This window comes from Oryza glaberrima, chromosome 4 (genome assembly GCF_000147395.1).
Source record: "Oryza glaberrima chromosome 4, OglaRS2, whole genome shotgun sequence".
In the NCBI taxonomy this organism is placed as follows: domain Eukaryota; kingdom Viridiplantae; phylum Streptophyta; class Magnoliopsida; order Poales; family Poaceae; genus Oryza; species Oryza glaberrima.
In genome coordinates, this window is record NC_068329.1 from 21,843,517 (window position 1) to 21,863,659 (window position 20,143).

The following is a 20,143-nucleotide window of genomic DNA, read 5'->3' on the forward strand; positions in this document are numbered from 1 at the left end:
GTTTATTTCTTGATGTATAGAGGGGGAGATTAACCGGCGGCGTGAGGAAAGGCCGGCGGCGGCGACCAGATCGTTATTTTTTTTTTATCTTCGACCAGATCGCTACTGATTAATTACCAGCGTTCGTGTGAACAATAATTTCATGGATTAGTTAGCTCCTGGACATTGCTGAACTACAAACAGTGTTGAGATCAACAGTGTGAACAATAATTTCATGGATTAGTTAGCTCCTGGACATTGCTGAACTACAAACAGTGTTGAGATCAACAGAGCATTAGTTCCAGGCCGTATCATTGTTTCTTGCCGCGGTTTTTTTCTTCTCTTAATTTCGCATGAAGATGTGCATTTCCCAGTTTCATGAAACAGACAAACAAAAGTTAAAAGTTTACAGTTTTATTCCCAGTCCAGAAATGAATGGCCAAAGCTCCTGCCATCCGTTTCGGTAAAAAAAAAAATGTCAGCGCAAAAGTTAGTGAAATGCATATTAGATTCTGTTTTTAGAAGAGAATTCAGAGCACTGAAATTCAATTTCCATGGGTTTTGAAAATACAGGGCAATGAACTGTAGGGGAAGAATTATAAGCTAGCAGTGCAATATCCAGTACTGTCAGAATTGTGATCTTATTACATTTAAACTACCTTACCCTTTTATTTCTTCTACGGTTAAATTTGAGGGTACAAAAATCTCAAGGTGTAATCATGAAGAACAAAATATGAGCCACCAATGCAATTTTCAGTACGACTACTTTCATGCACTTCCATGCCTTCTGTAATACTGAAAATCTGAATCACAGAAACTGCAACGAATTCGAAACCAAAGCAAAACACTTCATTTCTTCTCCTCGCAGAGATTCTCAACATCAACTGATCTCCTGGCGACAATGAATTCAGAGATGGCAATATCAACTGTTCGTCTGCTGCAACATAGGAAATATATGATGCAGTTAGACTGTGTAATAATTTTCAGAAAACATTGAATTTAACATCCATCATATGTTAATTATAGAGTAAATTGCACCAACGGTACAACAACTTGGTAGATGGGTGCGATATAGTGCAAGAACTTGAGAATTGAACGTTCGAGTGTAAAAACTTGACAAGTGGGTGTGTTCTAGTATAAGAACTTAACAATTTAGTATTTTTGTGCATTAACTTAGCTAAGGATATGCTAGGTGAGTTTTTTTCACGATGTCAATATGCCATTACATAGCAATCCTACGGATATTACCTTATAATATTGAATTTAATCTTTAAGAATTATACTTTACATCCAATTACCTTAAAGAATTTTTGTTTTCTTCATCTTCCCTAATCTTAACCGAAATATAATAATTTCTACATCCAGTTTAATTGACTTTCAGTTATTAGTTATTAGGATAAAAATATAAATATGCTTATGTACACATCCATGCCAGTATATTGTCAACATAATTACTTAAAAATTGAATATGTATAAATAGTGCTCCAAATAATTAAGTTAATCATACATATCTTGCAAGTCGTTGCATTTAAGCGATCACTTATGAAATTCTTATACTAAATTGCACTTAGCTGCCAAGTTATTACACTAGAACGCTCATTTCTCAAGTTCTTGTACCAAATTGCACCCACCTGCTAAGTTGATACACCGTGTGTGTAATTTACTCTTAATTATATAAGCCCAAGTTGAAAAACAGTGCATGGGGAACTTACACAGTAATAACAAAATCACAAGAAGTCTCACCTTTTTGTAACTCTAAAGATACATCTAGTTTTCAAGAATATATCAACAAAGGGAAAATCATTATAGAACTTATATCCTTCTGCCTCGCTTCTAAACTCCTTGGTTATCACACTTCCATACTTTGCAACCTCCTCCAAACTAATGTGATTGTCAGCCATTCCAAATTTCTGCAATTCATATTTCCAAAGTTCAACTGTTAGTCAAACCACAAAATTTAATACAACCAAATTGTACTTATATGGGCAAATGATGAATCTTAAAAAATTCCACATTTAGAGTCATCTAGTATACTAAGCTTATACGGCTGTTATGTGTACAGTGATGGCAGAAGTATACAGTAAATCACAGTTTAAGGGCTACATATATGCACCTGATCAGGTAAGTTCAGGGTTAATTTCCTATAACCAATTATACCCATATATAGATTTATAACACAACTACATTCCCAATAATTGAATGATTACACTCCATTGTGAATCTGACAATTTCTGTTTTCATAAATAACATCAGGTTATAAGTTTACTGCTAATAAATCCAATCTAATAGCATATATAGCATCAAATTTAATCTAGCACAGTTCACACCATTCAAACAATCCTGTATTCCTCTAATCAATAGCAAATACTTCAGACCTGTCTTTCTCTATTCTATGGCAGCTAGCAAATCCTGAAGACCTTAAACTACGACGGTAATTAATCGATTAGGGAAATGGATAATCTTGCTCAAAAAGAAGCCTTCCTAAAGTTTTTTGCTGAGCAGCTGCTGCATTACCTGAATAAAAATAGAGAGGTGGCAACGACTACGATTCCAAATCAGACGAGGGTCGGCGACTCCATGCAAAACGAGGGCAGGCGGCCGTTGGGGAGATCATCGAGAATCCCGGCGTGGGGCAGCGAGGTGTCCGGCGGGGGAAAGCGAAGGGACCGGCGAGGGGCAATGAAGCGCCAGGGGCTGCGTGGTTTGTCGGCGCCGGACCTTGATGACTAAGGTGGACGGCAGTGGAGGGGGACGACGAGGGCTTTTCGGCGCTCCGGTGGAGGGACGGCGTGGCAGCGGCACCGGCGGAGCGCTCGGGCTCTGGTGGAGGGGCGGCGCGGCGGCGCGCTCAGTTTGGTGGATGAGGGCGATGGAGGCGGCGAACAGAATCAACAGATGGTGGGGGATCGGGAGAAACGATGAGGAATACTGTGCGAACGCGAAATTACCGAAATATCCTTCCACCGAAATAAACATAAAGACTAAAATGCCCATGACAATTAACGGTCAGATATAATCTTACTACACTGCTACACGTACAAGTGGGGCACTGTAAAATGTCCCCGCAGGCAGGAAAGGCAAACAGCTGGGGCCTCCAGAAGGAAGAAATAAACACAGGAGAGGACAAGGAGATGCACAGCCATTAGCAGAGAAAAAAAGGGAAGGAGTAAGGACAATAATCATAACACGCATAAAATTGTACTACTACACCTAGCTAGCTGCGCGGAGGAACAAGACAAAGGGCAAGTGGTGAAAGGAATCATGGACCAGAAGGATGATCATTGCCATACGGTTGAAAAACGCCGGAGATATATATATCGTCAGATTATCTATCCACCCCCATCCATATTCTTTGGGTTTTTAAATTACACGGCCTCGGAGAAAGAAATTAAGGTCCGTAGTTAAAAAAGAGTGAGAAAAAAAAGGATCGCATTTTCTTTTGTGAGAGCTACGAGGATCCACCCATGCAGGAAAACCCGATCTGATCTGCAGATATATGTTCTGGTGATCAACAGTTCAACACATGGAGCGATCTCTTGCACGCCCACACAAATTCGTGTGGTTTTGGGCAAACGCAGCCGTGAGCTTTTTTTTTTCCCTGAAGCTCCTGTGTGTCATCTCTCTTTTTCTTTTTTGAGCTAGAATTGGCAAAACTTTTTTAATCCGGTGTCTTTTCATCCGTGTTCCTGTGAAAGCAGCGCCGAAAACTACCCCGCTTTGCAAAAAGAAAAAATCCTCTCGCGCTTTGTTTTTTTTTTTGCCTTTGCGACCTCATCGGCATCCGCTTTGCGACCCGGCCGATGAAGAGGGGGACCGGGGAGACGGACGGACGCTGTGAGCCGCGAATCCCACCAGCGCGTGTGGGCCCACCTGCCACGGGTGACGCGCCGGCCGGTCCATGAGCCTCCACGCGAGCAGCGGGACGGGCGCGTCCCCTCTCCTTGGCGGTCACGAACACTGAAAAACCCGAATCCGATAAGAGGCCGCTATAAATACCGGGCCAAATCAGGGTTTCCCTTCCCCAGCCGCACCGCACGCTTTCTTGCATAAGAACCCCCCCCCCCCCCTCCTCCTCGCTCCCCGCCGCCGCCGCCGTTTTCTTGGAGAGGAGAAATCCGTAGGCTCAGAGGATTTTTGGTAGTCTTGTTTCGTGATATTCGTGAAGAGGGGGGGAGCTAAGGGGGGATTCGTAAGATCGGAATTGGATCACGCGGGGGCGCGCTCGGGATCGGGGGTTCCAAACACAGCTTCTTCGTTGAATTGTAAGTTTCTTCGCTGAAACCCTCTCCGTAGGTTGGTACTTCTGATTTTTTTTTCCTTTACAGATTTTGTGGTTTGTAGGGCGTATTGCTATGTGTTGCTATTGTTTATGATGGGAATTTTGGTTAGTTGGTGTAGATAAGCTTATCTATGTAAAACAAAAGGTCAGTAGGTTACCTCTTTGATCTTGCTTGTGCAGTTAGGCTATCCTGTTTGAGTTATTCGTGATTTGCAGATTACTGCAAAAGCTATCCTGTAAAATTTCTTGTCGTGGTAAAGATTGTACTAAGAATTTTTGTGTGTTCAGATCCTAAGACATAGAAAAATAGTTTTTTTTCGTCTCCCCATAGGAATATAACAAATGTTCTTTTTCTGTGACACACCATGACCGAATTTTGTTTTTTAATGCAAATGTATGGTATTATCATTAACATAGGATGGGATCAGGGACGAAACATATGTGAATATAGGAACATTTGCATATGTCCAACGGAAAAGTTTCAACTCTAAATCTTAATCCAAATGACATCACGATTGTAAATCCGACCAGATGTTAAATCTGAATCCAAGTGAGACTCAATTGTAAATCTAAATATAAGAAAGAATACTGATATATGATTCATTGTAAAGGACGCTGTGGCTTGTAGGAATTGAGTATTACTGGAAAATTAGGAATTGAATCAGATTGTGAGATATTAATTGACCTGTCCTGTTGTGGCATATTTACTCCTAGTTAGAACTTGGAATCTATCATATTGTTATGTAACTGTTTACTCTTTGGTATCGTTTTGATAGCTTCTTATCTCAGTTTTACTTTTTTGCATTAAAGACTCAGATGCTTCGGTCTGGGGCATATATCTTCTACAAACATATGCCCTTATTTTCTCTTTGGGCCATATATATTTGTCTGAACCTGATATTTACCTTGTTATATACTTGTGCAGTAAGTGGATGTACTAATGGAGTCAAAGGGTGGCAAAAAGAAGTCTAGCAGTAGTCGTTCCTTGATGTATGAAGCTCCCCTTGGCTACAGCATTGAGGACGTTCGACCTGCCGGAGGCGTGAAGAAGTTCCAGTCTGCTGCTTACTCCAACGTAAGCATCAAACACAGATTTAATTCCCTCCTTTGTATCTTCCGATGTGTTGCTAATCATGTCAATTGTTCCTTTTGTTGCAGTGCGCGAAGAAGCCATCCTGATAGCCCTTTCGGCTTCTCCATCCTAGTAGTTTAGGATTTCTTGCAATTCCATTCTGGCACTTTTCTTCTGACCTATTTCTCTGGCTGCTGCTTCCTGATAATCGACCAGTTCTCTAGTCTTGCTCCCTGCACTCCTCCCTCCTCCATCTCCAGCAGTGTTCTGACCAACCTGCTCCAATGGGTGTCTTGTCTGCTGCTGACCCTCCCCCAGTCTCAGCAATTGGGTTTGAGGGCTATGAGAAGCGCCTTGAGATCACTTTCTCTGAGGCACCTGTCTTTGCTGACCCTGATGGTCGGGGTTTGCGCGCCCTCTCCAGGGCCCAGATTGACTCTGTTCTGGATCTTGCACGGTGCACCATTGTGTCCGAGCTGTCCAACAAGGACTTTGACTCCTATGTCCTCTCTGAGTCCAGCCTGTTTATCTATTCTGATAAGATTGTGATTAAGACCTGTGGGACTACAAAGCTCCTGCTCACAATTCCAAGGATTCTTGAGCTTGCTGAAGGGCTGTCTATGCCACTTGCTGCTGTGAAGTACTCCCGCGGGATGTTCATCTTCCCCAGTGCACAGCCTGCTCCCCACAGGAGCTTCTCTGAGGAAGTTGCTGTCCTCAACCGCTACTTTGGCCATCTGAAATCTGGTGGTAATGCTTATGTGATTGGAGATCCAGCAAAGCCTGGCCAGAAGTGGCATATCTACTATGCTACTCAGCACCCGGAGCAACCTATGGTTACCCTTGAAATGTGCATGACCGGACTGGACAAGGAGAAAGCTTCAGTCTTTTTCAAGACTTCTGCTGATGGTCACACATCATGTGCTAAGGAAATGACAAAACTCTCGGGCATCTCTGACATTATCCCAGAGATGGAGATCTGTGACTTTGACTTCGAACCCTGCGGCTACTCCATGAATGCAATCCATGGCTCAGCGTTTTCTACCATTCATGTGACCCCTGAGGATGGCTTCAGCTACGCCAGTTATGAGGTCGTGGGCTTCGACGCCTCTACTCTTGCTTATGGCGACCTGGTGAAGAGGGTCCTCAGGTGCTTTGGCCCTTCGGAGTTCTCTGTTGCTGTTACCATCTTTGGTGGGCATGGTCATGCTGGAACATGGGCAAAGGAGCTCAATGCTGATGCTTACAAATGCAACAGCATGGTAGAGCAGGAGCTGCCCTGTGGCGGCCTCCTCATCTACCAGAGCTTCGACGCTACTGAAGACGTACCTGTAGCTGTTGGGTCGCCCAAATCTGTTCTGCACTGCTTCGAGGCTGAGAATATGGTGAACCCTGCTCCTGTTAAGGAAGGTAAACTGGGCAATCTTCTCCCCTGGGGAGAGGATGCGTTGGAGGAGAATGATGGAGTGTTTGATGAGTAAGACGGGACTTCTGGTGACGATTCGCTGCTTTGTTTTCGTTCCGTGGCATTTTTATCTGTTGAGGTTGTCGTTTGGTTATTCTGTGAAGCAGCCAGCCAGGCTATTAGTATTTTCGCTTGTAAGCATGTGTTCTGATCTTGGGACGTATGCTTGGTCTAAATAATAATGGTGAACTAAAAGCTCTAGGTGGTCAGCTGCGTCTGCCACAATGAGCATGCGTCGGGAGAAATGTTGTCAAAACGTATGAATAAGTATTTGCGTGAAATTTCCTCTACTAATGTTCCTTCCGATCTCAATTGTTAAATTTTGTTGCTGCTGGTGTCTAAGAAAGTTCTGCTTGGGACACTAGATAGTATGGAGAAAACGATTTTCGAAAGTTTCCCCTCGTTATCTCAACTCTGTAGAGCTCCCCCTGTTCCATGGGACTGCAAATGCCCATGGCACAGGTATATCTTAAGGTAGTACATTAATGAAAAGTCTGGGAGAATAGCATGTGCAAAATGCTTACTAGCTCTTATAAGTTAAAAATAGCTGGAAGAACTGCATTCTATAGCTTTCCCCGTGTTCATGGTTATCTTCTGCAAGATATGGCTGGACGAAGTATATGCCGCATGCTTGGCTCTTGCCGCCCCATTCGCCTTGGCATGGACCATTGACTTCGATTTTTTTTTTTGGACATGTTTATGTATTTGCTTATTGTCCTCTACTTTACATATATCAGTAATTTAAAGGAGTGCTGCCTGATCTGATAATTGCGTTTGGAATCCTTTAATGAGCTTGATCTTGTCGCGCTTGGAAAGATGATGCAGCGACCTGTTCGGTACCCTATGCTTATCTTCTGACATCCATATCTGTATTATTGTTTATGAAGTTGTACGCTTTGTACCCAATTATCCATGAATACCCTTTTTTTTTTCTTTCTGGAAACTGCATGTTGCTGAATTGGTTTATACTGGACGATCGCGACCTCCTCCATTATTCGGGTGCTTAGATTGGTTCGGCTTCGTTGACACGCGCGAACGAAAAAGAAAGAGATTAGATAGATAGATTACGCGGTCTCGATCACGGACTCGTGAGGGCAATCGCTTCTCCCCTACATTGCCGACCTGTTGTCCTTGGAACACTTCCGAGTTCTGACGAGCTGGTTCCTCCGATGGTGGCGCTTCTGTTGCTGTTCCGTTCTCGCTCAAACGCTGTTGCTTGATTCATCAGTTGCAACTTGGCAAGGAACTGGAAGGGATCTGTGCTGAGGAGGTGTGATCTCACATCGTCGTCCAAAGCTTGGATGCGTTGCTTGGCCGCCATGATATGCTCATATGCCGCGTCTAGAAGGCGATCAGGTAGGCAGGCAGCTAGCTGCTCAAAAGAACGTGCCACATCTCCGGGCGGGAATATGCCCCTGGTCTGTCGCCCATATGATATGTGAGCATCAAAGCATCTCCCATTCCCAGCCACAGAGAGCGGATCGTTTGTTCCGAGCGTATCAATTCCTCCCTCCTCCTTGGCCCGCGCACTGCACGTAGGAGTAGGACGTAGCCTAGATTGTTGTAGCAGGTCGATTGACCGAACCTGCCACGCAGTGATTCGATCACACGGGCACACGGTTGGCCTGCACTGGGCTACCGATCGATCGGACGCGAGATGGAAACGAGATTCGCCGCCAGAGCACGAGAGGGAATCGATCTCCCTTACACGTCGGCCGGCAAGTGGAGTGGTTGATGGCTCTAGACGCCGCGGGAAAGGACAAAGGCGACCGACGGAATCCGCCGCCCGGTCGCTGCGACACACCCCGTGCCGCGTGCATGTGCCGCGCGCCGAACGAATTAATAAGCTTCCGTTCCGTTCGGCCGGTACGCGCCCGGAAGCTGGCAGTTGGGCACCCGCGGGGGCGAAACGAGCGGCCCACGCCGTTTTTTCACGGATTTTCAGCCCAAACTGCTGCTGCGCGACTGCGATTTGGGTCCGAGATTGGCCCGGCTCGTGGAGTTAGGGCATGTACAATGGTACAAATGCTTAGATAGATGCTTAGAAAAAAAAGTACGTAAACATCTGTTGAAGAGCCTTAATCTCAGTATCCATTCCATAGACGCTTAGTTATTTAAGAGTCTATCTAAGCATCTGGAGCTACAATAGTAGTGAATGAGTCTACCAAATTTTTTTTATTTTACTATCTCATTCTCAACCAATTTTTAATTTTATTATCTTCTTTATGACAAAGGTGATGTACTAAAATACTTCCGTCCTTTTTTCGCGCCAGCGCTCCCAAGCGACGACAGCTTCGCATGGCGACGGGCGACTCGCGTAGCATCGACATGGTATTTTTTTACTAAGCGTCTACCTAAACATCCATTGTACATGGCCTTATGGGACAATCGCTTCCTTGAGGTCTTCCTGGTCATTCGTGTGCCAGAAAGGGCATGTGACTATCTGAGGACATGACACGTACAGCGTTTTCTTTTTCATTTTTCTTTGCAGGTTCTGACGAGAACGAACAGACGCATTTACCAATCTCATACGTGTACTCTCAATCCGAGAGATTTGGTGATAAGAGCTTAACTTGGGCTGTGATCCAGGGTAACATTTTTTAGCGTGTCATATATAATATATGTACATATTTAAAGTATTAAATATAGTCTAATAACAAAACAAATTACATAATTCTCCTATAAACTACGAAACAAATTTATTAAGGCTAATTAATCCATCATAAATTTATTAAGGCTAATTAATCTATTATTAGAAAAAGTTTATTGTAGCACCACATTGTCCAATCATATATCACTTAGGTTTAAAAGATTCATCTCGTAAAGTAGTCGCATTCTGTATAATTAGTTATTTTTTAGCCTATATTTAATATTTTATGTAGATGAAACGTTCGATGTGACGGGATGAAAAATTTGAGGGTGACCTGTAAACAAGGCCTTAGTTACAGATAAAACGCATCTCGCGCCATCTGCATTATACTCCTTTCGCTAAATCATTTAGAATTTAGATCACTTAATTTTCACTCTCCTTTCGCTAAATCATGACCATCCAGACTAGAGCATGGAGAAAAAAAATACCAAGCTGCTACTACAAACAGATCATCAACAACAACAACGAACAAATCGAATATCGATCATTCTCAACATACATTGTGTCGATCCCTTCTATGCATGTATGTATCGATCGTGCGTGCACGCATCATCAGCCGTTGACGCGGGAGCACGTCCGGCGGACCTCGCCGTCGGCGCCGGTCCTGACGCCGAGGCTGGTGAGCCTGGCGAACGAGGCCGCCCAGCTGGCGAAGAAGCTCCCCTCGCTCCGCGCGAACGCCTCCACCGTGGCCCGCGTCGTGGCGTTCTGCACCAGCACGGCGTCCGTGCGCAGCAGCCCGCGCCCGGCGAGCAGGTTGGCGAAGTAGGCGTTGTCGAACCGCGACGCCGACCCCTCGTCGCAGTCCACCGCCGCCGTCGACGACACCGTGTTGTTCACCGCCGAGCACGCCCTGATCAGCCCCCCGGCGTAGTCCGCGTTCATCGCCGCGTCCGCGGGCACCGTGCTCCCGTTCGCGTCCACCCGGAACCGCTCCCCGAACGTCGTGCAGTGCGCCGACCCGATGGTGTGCCCCCCTGCGCGCCAGTGCACCACGCCGGCGATCGACAGCCGTGTGCTCTCGGTGAGACCAGGTGAAAAGTGAAAATCGCAGTTGATCCTCCAGCATTCAAGAGCGTGTGTGTGTGTGTGTACCTGAGAGGGTGACGAGGTCGTCCAGGGTGAGCCCTTTGGCGGAGAAGCTCCTCGCCATGGCGTCGACGGAGAAGCCGGTGTCGATGATGTTCGCCCTGACGTTGGAGGCCAGCGAGACCAGGCCGTCGAGCCTCCCGAGAGAGACTGGCACCAACGGTCCTCCGGTCTGGTTTGCAGCAGGTGAATGCATGTTAGTTCATGAATGTCACTCATTTTACATTGGTAGATTTATCTGCTTTGTAAACCAATCTGCCCTAACATGCCAATAGGATTTTGTGCCAAGACTAAAAATTGAGCTTTTAAGTGGCACAGAAACCGGAGCAAGCAATTAACACAAGATTAATTAATTATTAATTATTATAAAATTGAAAAAGGGTTCATTTGGATTTTTAAAGAAACTTTTATATAAAAAGTTTTTGCAAAAAAAAAACACGGTTTAGCAGTTTGGGAAGCATATGCTAATGGAAAACGAGGGTGTTGAAGTTTAGAGAAACATTTCCGTAGAAACAACCATATTATAAGTCTTGCTGTATTTCTTTTTTGTTACCAAGTCTATGCCGAATCAACATCTATATGATGTGGGTGAAATGGTGAAGGTGAATGTGAGTGTGAATGTTACTGCAAACTCTGTATTTCTAGATACAGAGGAATGTAGTTTCAAAGCATATCTGTTCTTAAGTTTCACTATTCCAGTTGTTTTTTTTATAAAAAAAACCGAAGCCAGCAAAGCTGGTGTTATATTAAGCAGGGGAGAAAAAAAGTATTTACAAGATCACCAAAACAGTGAAAGAGAGAAAGAGAGAGGAAAGAAGAAGCTACTAAACTATGAAAAACTATTCCAGTTGTGCCCCCCTTCATTAGCTCATTTCATCAATCCCCTTAGGACCATTAATCATGTCCCCCACAGAATTACGCACATAAAATATTGTGGTCCAACGACATAAGATGACAATCATGAAACTAATGGAAACGGAATTGTGTTCACTTAGTTAAGTTCATGATGGTCTACCTGTCTGATTTTATTTGGGTGTAACCATAGTAGTTCTAATTATTTTCCAAGGTATAGTCGTGTAACGTATGCATGGACCAGGAGCACTCAATTCATTGGATGATTAAAGATCTAACTGTTGCAGCATTAATGTGGATTATTTCTGATGTCCTATGCTTATGAAGAGTACTACATCTGCTTAACTATATTTAGTAGCAACATTTCTAGGAAAATTCATCTCAGGCAACAATTTAAATATTTGGCACATTTACCTTTGAGTGGATTGTAGCAACTAGAAAAGAGAAATCACATAGTGCCATCATACTTACAAATGTAACAGCATCTCTTGCGGCAAGGACTAAAATGTCGCTGCAGGAAACAGTTGCAGGGCACACGGCTTCAAGCAGCCTCTTGGCAGCATCTATGACATTGAACCCACCAAGTGAGAGGTTTGCAGGATCGGTCCTCTCCGTGCCGCTACCTTCAACCATCACTGATGCATCACATCCCTGAGACCAAGAAAAAATGTACTCTAAGAATGACTTTCTCACTTTCTGTTATTGTGCAAGCGTGGATGTTTTCACAATTCTTAAACCCGATGAGATGCAAATGCAAGACAAATACAATTGTTCCCATAATTGTGGCAGTGACAATGTGCAAGCTGTGGAAAACTACATTATGTTTGGTTATACCAAGCGTGCATAATGGATTAGGGTCTTAATTTTAGCCACCACATAGCTTAGTGGTCAATAACTATTCTAGACTGGACCATTCAATCGACAAGATATACATTATATTCGAATAATGCCAGATTATTAGCCGATGCAATTAGTGCCACACATGTCATAACTATTCTGGGGAAAACTAGGGTGAGAAAAGGAATATCCTAAACTAACTAGTAGAATGAGCATTTGATTAGTTCTTCAGGTCTTCAGCATTTCAAACTAAGAAAACGGATGAAAATAACTATTATTCAGCTGCTAGTAAATTGGGCCGAAGGAACTATATATCATCATAAAATTGAACAAAAACACATTACTGCATTATATTTCCACCCCACCATTGTTATTTCTGAGAATATGAAAAACTGAGACGGCAAATGGCAATACCCCAATCCAGTGTGATGGAACAGGAATTGTTGATGGCTAGATCTACACACTTGGATGTGATTCATATAACCATCTACATTGCAGACAGCCATTTCACCATTTGCTTGCATGCACAAGAACTTCCATTGTTGCAAATTGCAATGCCAATGTGACGCATTTGACAAATGCAAGCAGTATACTACTAGATTCTGAGATAAACAGTCATGGCATCAGTAGTTTCTTACCTCAACAAAGCAGTCATGGAAGAGCATCCTGAGAAGCTTGCCGGGGATGGTGGAATCCAATGTGGAGGCCGACCTGACGACATCCCTCACCGCCAGCTCCACGCTCGGGCAGGACTGCGCGTAGAAATTTGGCGAGAGCTGGACCGGCGTGGACGTCGACGGCGAGGAGGAGTTCGTCGTGGAATTCGTTGGAGCCGGAGGAGGAGAAGGAGATGGTTTCGGTGCCGCTGCCGGCGGCGGTGGCGGTGGCGTCCGAGGAGGAAGAGGAGGAGACGGTCTCGGAGCCGGTGGCGAGGACGGTGGAGGAGACGGCTTTGTGGTCGGCGTCGCCGCAGGAGGAGGAGAAGATGGCTTCGGCGCGGGTGGAGACGACGGCGTTGTGGACGGCGACGGCGCAGGAGGGGAAGGTGGCTTCGGCGCGGGTGGAGACGACGGCTTTGTTGGCGCCGGCGACGTCGCGGGTGGCGGCTGTGGAGGCCTCGGGGCTGGCGCCGCGGGTGTCCGTGGAGAGGACGACGAGTTCGTCGCCGGTGGGGATGCCGCCTTTGCCGGCGTTGCTGGCGTCGGCGGCGTCCGTTGAGAAGGCGCCCTCGCAGCCGGCGTTGCTGAGCTAGCAGCTGGCGCCGGAGACGAAGACGGCGGCTGCGACGACGAGCCGGAGCCTGCGGCGACGGCCACTGCCAGGACAGAGAAAAACAGCGCCGAGCAAAGAACACCAATGCACTCCCGCCGCCGCTGCCGCCTCATCTGATCCATCTTGCAGCCGAGGAGAACGGGATGCTCATGAGCTAGCCAGCCCAGCTGAGCTCGCTCACGAGCGCACAATCACTCACAGTCTCACACACCACTACACCACCACCACTATGTGCAACAACAGCTAGCAGCTGATGAACATGCAGAAATAGTTTCGGTGGTGGACGCAGAGAGCGATCGATCGAGTTGGCGTAGAGAATCTACTAGTCGCGTACATGTATCTCTCGCGCGCCGGCATTAACGACGGTGGACGCACCGGCAGCAGCAACCACTATAGCGAATGCGCCGATGCGATCCATTATAAATCGGGGGACGCACAACCGACGCCGCGCTACACTAGACGTACTCATGTACGAGCATACGACGACATACCGGACGGTCGGCTGGGACAATCTATAGTAGGAGTACGTACTATGGATTTCGAACAGCGGTACACGTACGATTCTCCGGCAGCATGCGATCGAGAAAAAGTTTCGTGTCAACACGGCGAGGCCGGTTAATTCCCCGGCCGTACCAGCTGGTCCAGGAGACCCGTGTCTCGCGTGTACTTGTGCTTTTACCTTAGCTCGGGCTCCCCCGTTAGAGCAAGGATAATAATGGGCTATAAGGCTCTCATGCATGCAAGAGCTAGCTCTACACAACCTCCAAGAAACATGCATTAAATTTATAGAGTGAGAAAGAGAGAGAATAGAAAAAATAAAGTTAACATTATAGCTAACTTATTATACAAGTTAACTCTAACATTGACTTATAGTAAGCAGCGTGCTTTACTATTAAAACTTGCTCTTAATGGAGGCTATCTAGCTGGTAAAGCTGGCATCCCGGATGCACGCATGTTTCGTGTTTTTTTTTTCTTTTGAAAAAGGATAAACATGCATGGCCGGCTCTTGTTCAGGCGCGAGCTAGTAGCATGCGCATGTGGATGCGTAAGGTGTATTGATGGCGAGGGAGTGAATTGGGTCGGGGTTGGGTTGGGTGCCTGGTGCGCCGCAGTAAATTCGGGGAGAGAGAGCCACGCCATTGATGACGGCATTTACTCCGGCGACGCGGTTGGTAATGGATGGATGGGCGACGACTCGGCGCTGGGCGGGCGGGTTTGCAGATTTGCAGCTTCCTCAGAGTTGAGGCCGCGGGCGCCACCTGTGGCTGCACGCGCCGGCGGCGGAGGTTGAGGAGGAAGGCTGGAAGGGGGTGTAGTTCAGCCGAGAAGTTCAGCTAAAGTTCGCGCACCGACTTCTCCATTTCGGCATTTCGCGATTCCACGGTCAGAAGCGGGAAGGATTGGTAGGCGGGTGAGTGAGTGGTTGTTTAGTTACCAATTTTTTTTTTAATTTTTTAACTTTTTCATATCACATCTAAACTATCCTTACACATAGGGTGTGTTTAGTTACTGAAAAAAGTTAGAAGTTTAGAGAAAGTTGTGAGTTTGAAAATTTTTTTGAAAGTTTACGTGTGTAGTAAAGTTTTGGATGTGATGTGATATGATGGAAAGTTGGAAATTTAAGGTAGTTGGGGGTGAATTAAACACGGCCATACACTTTTAACTTTTTTCTTTAAACTACTAATTTTAGTCAAACTTTTAATTTTAACGTGAAACTAAACACAACCTGAGTGGTGGCAGTGGGTTTTATGGCTTCGCCGGCCAACCACCTGTGGCAGTGTTCGTCAGAATTCTGGTAGAGACAGGCGTAATGGGTATACTAGCTTAGAATCACGTAGCAAAAGAATTAACGCAACTCCGGATATAGAGTATCACGCGAAGCCAAAAGCAGAGTGTCTCACGACTGACAAAAAGTTGACCCTACCTGACCAACATTCGAAAAAAAAAAGAACCATAAAAAATCATTCAAAATATATATGACTATAATCACGAAACAACTATACATATACAAACAACCACTCCCTCCGTCCCAGAAAAAAAGACAAACTCTGGATTTCCGTGTCTAACGTTTGACCGTCTGTCTTGTTTAAAAAAATTATGAAAAAATTAAAAAGACAAGTCACGCATAAAGTATTAATCATGTTTTATCATCTAACAACAATAAAAATATTAATTATAAAAAATTTTCATATAAGACGGACAGTCAAACGTTGGACACGAAAACCAAAGGTTTGTCTTTTTTTAGATGGAGGGAGTAGTGCGTATGATCCATACCCGATATAATGCGCGTAGACACAACTATTGTTTTCCTAAACTCCGATGGTGAGAAACCGAGCGTAAGAATTGATAGATGAAACGTGATTAGATACTAACTATACGTATAGAAAAAAATTATAATATAAAAATTATAATATAATTATATTGTAACTAACATATAATTATAATAATTATAGTACAACACGGTGGCGTAGATGCGCCGCGGCATCCACAGGTTGCATGTTTTCCCAACTTTTGTCACATGTTAGATAGCAATTATCTCTTTTTTTCTGAGGGAGAGAGAGGAGATAATAAAATACTCGATATTGAATTGCCGATGGATTACTCATTACCATGTGTATGAGGTATGATAACTCCAAATCTCATGTGCTTGTGTGTTTTTACGTTTTAGAGCTCTATAAAAATAACATGGGTGCTAAACTATTGTTCTGGAATTATTTCTTGCAGGCCCAATTAATTTCGGCCTGGGCCATTAGCAAGCAAGCCGCGTCGAATTTGTCGCTTTGAGTGGGCCGGAAATGCTAGGGTTTATCACCGTCTCCCTCCCAAAGCCCCGCCTGATGATTCGCCGTCTCCCTCCGACGCCGTGCCTTCCCCCGCCACCGTCCTGCTCACCGGCGTTCCGCCGGAACGACTCGAAGTCACCTCTCGAGCTCGGCGGCCTCCCCCTTAGGGCAGAAGCGGACGAGGCGAATGGAAGAGGTTAGGGGCAGGGAGAGCAAAGACCACCGCGGCGGCGGCGGCGGCGGAGGTGATGGGGACGGCGAGCGGACGGGACGGTGGCGCGCCGAAGAGGTCATCGCTGGGAACCGCGCGGTTCTCGAGGCTCTCCGGGAGCTCGTGATGTATCCTGTCCTCTACGCACGGGAGGCCCGCGTGCTCGGCCTCAATGTATTGTCGCCTATCCCCTCTTCTCTTCGTCCTTATTATCATCAACTGCACCTGCTTGTAAATAGCAATCCATTTTTGAAATAATCTTTGCATTGGTGCAGTTTCCCAGAGGATTGCTGCTCCACGGCCCCTCTGGCACTGGAAAGGTACTGCGTTTACGGTGTTAATGTCTTCAATCCGGTGCAATTTATGGCCAATGCGTCTGCTTAGGCTAGGTTTATGTAGAGTTTGCTTTTATCTTGCTGTGGATTTTGCTACTGGTATCGCAATTTGTAGTGCTGAATGTTTTACTGCTTTTGCAATTCTGTCAGAAAAGCATGGTCCGAGCTGTTGTTCGAGAATGTAATGCCCACCTCACAGTGATTGAGTAATGACTTAACTCGAATTGGTTAACCTTGAAAGACTTTGCTTTGCTTTTAATTGCATATTTTGATTTGGCACTTAATTCACATAATGTACATATGTTTACAGTTCAATTTCTGTGCATAAACCCCACGCTGGAGAGGGGGAGAAGTTCATGCGAGAGGCTTTTACTGAAGCATATTCCCAGGCATCACAGGGTAGACCAGCCGTGATATTCATTGATGAACTTGATGACATATGTCCACCGCGTGGCAGTAGGCAAGTTTGTTATATTACCTACAAATTTTATATTTGCCAAGAAGTTATTATTAATGTATTTTTCACAGGAGAGAGCAAGGGTCCCGCATTGTTGGTCAGCTGTTGACTCTGATGGACGGGAAGTCATCAAAGCTGCTTCCCCACCTAGTTGTTGTTGCATCTGCTACCAGGTCAGGAATGTCAGTTGCGTGATTTGTGATCTTAGCAAATAGCCTAACATTTTAAGTTCATTTTAGGAAGTTCCTCTGTTGATACGGCAGCATATTCCACTAAGTGCGCTTAAGTTTTCCTTTAGTTATTCTGGTTATGAACTTCGTGTTTTTCTCTTGAATGAAAACACAACTTGCTTTCATTAGGGTGGATGCTATTGAGTCAGCACTGCGAAGGCCTGGGCGTTTTGACTCAGAGATAGAGGTTACTGTTCCTACAGCAGAAGAAAGGTTCGAGATTCTTAAGGTATCATATAAGAATGTAGTTTTCCCCTCAAAAATAGTAAAAGAATGTTGTATTTTATGATGTAACATAGCAAGCCCTGCATTTTTTGGATGTGGTTAACTTATGTTCATGATGATTTTTTCTTATATGAAGCTTAATCTTATAGACCATATTATGTTTTTAGCTTTATACCAAGAATCTACATCTTGGTGAATGTGTTGATCTTCAATCTGTTGCTGCATCCTGCAATGGTTATGTTGGAGCTGATTTACAAGCTTTATGTCGAGAAGCTGCAAGACGTGCTTATGGTAGATTATCAAGCTCATCAGAGAGTGAGAATGTGCTAACGCTAATCATGGAGGATTGGGAGTCTGCTAAATCTGTGGCCAAAAATAGTGTGACAAGAGGGGTAACTAAAGAAATTCCAGCTGTTTCATGGGATGATATAGGAGGTTTGAAAGCTGTTAAGGTAAAATATGCCTCATTTTAGGATTTCTTTAATCAAACCTCCTTTAATGGTTATTGTTGCTATGCTTCAGAAAAAACTTCAGCAAGCTGTTGAATGGCCCATCAAGCATGCTGCTTCATTTGATAGACTTGGAATATCACCTATCCGTGGGGTGCTATTGCATGGTCCACCAGGGTGCTCAAAGACTACCCTTGCAAAGGCTGCTGCTCATGCTGCCCAAGCTTCTTTCTTTTCATTAAGGTTTGCTGTGTAAAAATTGTTCTCTCTTTTTCTCATTTCATCCTTCCAACATGCAAAAAGAAGCCTGTGAATCGCATAATATTTTCTGATGTGATGCTTATATTGTAATAAATTCAATAAACATCACTTAATCTCAGATGTACTGAAAAGGAGTTATTAGAGGAAGCAAAAGAACTTAACATGTTTATTTCATGTACTGTTAAGACCAAGCTGGCATAATTTGTTCAAATTCTGCTGCTTGAATCGTTGTCCTGTACGCTAGTCCAAATAATATAGCTAGAACATGCTAACCGGATCATTTTGAGTTCAGTATACAGTCTTCTATGTTGTTCTAAATTTCTTACACATTTTCAAACAGTGGTGCTGAGTTATACTCCAAGTATGTTGGTGAAGGTGAAGCTTTGTTGCGACGTACATTCCAGATGGCACGTCTTGCTTCTCCAAGCATTATATTTTTTGATGAGGCTGATGCAATTGCCCCTAAAAGGTGCACATTTATATCTTGTCTCTTGTTGTCCTGTGGCACATACTAGTGAGATCTATGATATATGATGCATGACATTGGTAAAAATGATTCTGTACAATCATCATAAGAATGTGCATGAATTGTTATAGGCTATCTTCTATAATTACGTAATAATAATATTTGCATCTTTTCCATGGTGTACATGATTAGGAAGTTGAAGAGGTGTCAGAAGTGTTGAGCATATTTTGTTGGATATGGTTCCCCAAATGTTCTTTTCATATAGTAGAATCAATTTATGAAAACTTTGCTTCTGCGCATGTAAATCTAATTTCCACATCTGACCAGTGAATGTTAATATTGGAGTTTGTAATCGTTCAGAACTGGTCCCAGCGGGAACTCTAGTGGCAATGCCACGGTTGGAGAAAGACTCTTATCAACTCTATTGACGGAAATGGATGGTTTAGAACTGGCTACGGTACCTCTTACATATTTAGATTGACGATGGCATTCAAATGTGACTCTCCTTGTCATATCTCATATATGCCCTTTCTTTGTACTAAAAAAGTATCTTGCAATTTTTGATGTAGGGAATTATTGTATTGGCTGCTACTAATCGCCCAAATGCAATTGATGCTGCTCTTCTGCGCCCAGGGCGTTTTGATATGGTATCCCGATCTCCCTCTCCCTCTCCCTCACACATAGCAAACAATAATCATGTTCTTTTTTTCATTTTAACTGCAGGTTTTGTATGTTCCACCACCAGATGCGGAAGGTCGATATGAAATACTACGCATCCATACACGCAAAATGCCATTAGGAGATGATGTGGATCTTTGGAAGGTAGCAGAGCATACCGAGCTTTTCACGGGCGCAGATCTTGAAGGCCTGTGCAGGGAGGCGGGAATGGCTGCCTTGAGGGAAAGTCTGAGGTCAGAACGTTTTGTATGTGACGATATTCACTTCCAGGCCGCGCTAAGATCCTTGCGTCCATCACTTACACAATCAGTGGTTGATGAGTACTCAAATGCAGCCATCCATGGTCCATTGACGAGGAGAAAACATTAAAAGATGTATTATTCTGGCGCACAAGCATCAGTGTCGCCCATTGTTGATTCTGACTAGTTATCAGAACATTGTATCATCGGTCTGCTGTATATATTGACCAAAGTTGTGACATGTTCCCATATGATTGCAGCGGCTTGTACTGTTTCCCCTGTGTTTTTCTTGGGTTTTGAGAGTATTGAGAGAC

At 44.4% G+C, this 20,143-nt stretch overlaps 3 protein-coding genes and 1 long non-coding RNA gene across 5 annotated transcripts; 2 read left to right on the forward strand and 2 right to left on the reverse strand.

Annotated features, from left to right (window-relative positions):
• Positions 1-559: 559 nt before the first annotated feature.
• Positions 560-2,901, reverse strand: LOC127769587 (uncharacterized). Of its 2 annotated transcripts, none has more exons than XR_008016822.1 (3): positions 2,494-2,901; positions 1,723-1,889; positions 560-913 (listed from the first exon to the last, which is right to left on the reverse strand). It is a non-coding gene; the product is annotated as an uncharacterized LOC127769587 (long non-coding RNA). The 2 variants fall into 2 exon arrangements; XR_008016821.1 differs by having other exon boundaries at positions 560-916.
• Positions 2,902-5,434: 2,533 nt separating this feature from the next.
• Positions 5,435-7,085, forward strand: LOC127770340 (S-adenosylmethionine decarboxylase proenzyme). The gene has a single exon (XM_052296006.1). The coding sequence runs from the start codon at positions 5,615-5,617 to the stop codon at positions 6,809-6,811; it is 1,197 nt and encodes a 398-aa protein (XP_052151966.1). The 5' UTR covers positions 5,435-5,614; the 3' UTR covers positions 6,812-7,085.
• Positions 7,086-9,683: 2,598 nt separating this feature from the next.
• Positions 9,684-13,888, reverse strand: LOC127769464 (peroxidase 18-like). The gene is made up of 4 exons (XM_052295050.1): positions 12,862-13,888; positions 11,858-12,037; positions 10,541-10,706; positions 9,684-10,422 (listed from the first exon to the last, which is right to left on the reverse strand). The coding sequence occupies exons 1-4, from the start codon at positions 13,615-13,617 to the stop codon at positions 9,998-10,000; spliced, it is 1,527 nt and encodes a 508-aa protein (XP_052151010.1). The 5' UTR covers positions 13,618-13,888; the 3' UTR covers positions 9,684-9,997.
• A 2,404-nt stretch (positions 13,889-16,292) lies between these two features.
• Positions 16,293-20,099, forward strand: LOC127771642 (cell division control protein 48 homolog B-like). The gene is made up of 12 exons (XM_052297568.1): positions 16,293-16,663; positions 16,765-16,809; positions 16,975-17,030; positions 17,135-17,284; positions 17,353-17,454; positions 17,641-17,740; positions 17,904-18,188; positions 18,259-18,428; positions 18,787-18,915; positions 19,273-19,369; positions 19,482-19,559; positions 19,636-20,099. Exons 1-12 carry the CDS (start codon positions 16,466-16,468, stop codon positions 19,957-19,959), a joined length of 1,734 nt encoding a protein of 577 aa, XP_052153528.1. The 5' UTR covers positions 16,293-16,465; the 3' UTR covers positions 19,960-20,099.
• Positions 20,100-20,143: the final 44 nt, after the last annotated feature.

Excerpts from the sequence above, each read along its gene's own strand:
- LOC127771642 (XM_052297568.1), top strand. The coding sequence starts at position 16,466 with ATGGAAGAGGTTAGGGGCAGGGAGAGCAAAGACCACCGCGGCGGCGGC. Across the intron at positions 16,810-16,974 it reads GCCCCTCTGGCACTGGAAAG|AAAAGCATGGTCCGAGCTGT; the intron begins GTACTGCGTTTA and ends CAATTCTGTCAG. Across the intron at positions 19,370-19,481 it reads ATGGTTTAGAACTGGCTACG|GGAATTATTGTATTGGCTGC; the intron begins GTACCTCTTACA and ends TTTTTGATGTAG.
- LOC127770340 (XM_052296006.1), top strand. The coding sequence starts at position 5,615 with ATGGGTGTCTTGTCTGCTGCTGACCCTCCCCCAGTCTCAGCAATTGGG.
- LOC127769464 (XM_052295050.1), bottom strand. The coding sequence starts at position 13,617 with ATGGATCAGATGAGGCGGCAGCGGCGGCGGGAGTGCATTGGTGTTCTT. Across the intron at positions 12,038-12,861 it reads TCCATGACTGCTTTGTTGAG|GGATGTGATGCATCAGTGAT; the intron begins GTAAGAAACTAC and ends TCTTGGTCTCAG. Across the intron at positions 10,423-10,540 it reads CGACCTCGTCACCCTCTCAG|GGGGGCACACCATCGGGTCG; the intron begins GTACACACACAC and ends ACTGGCGCGCAG.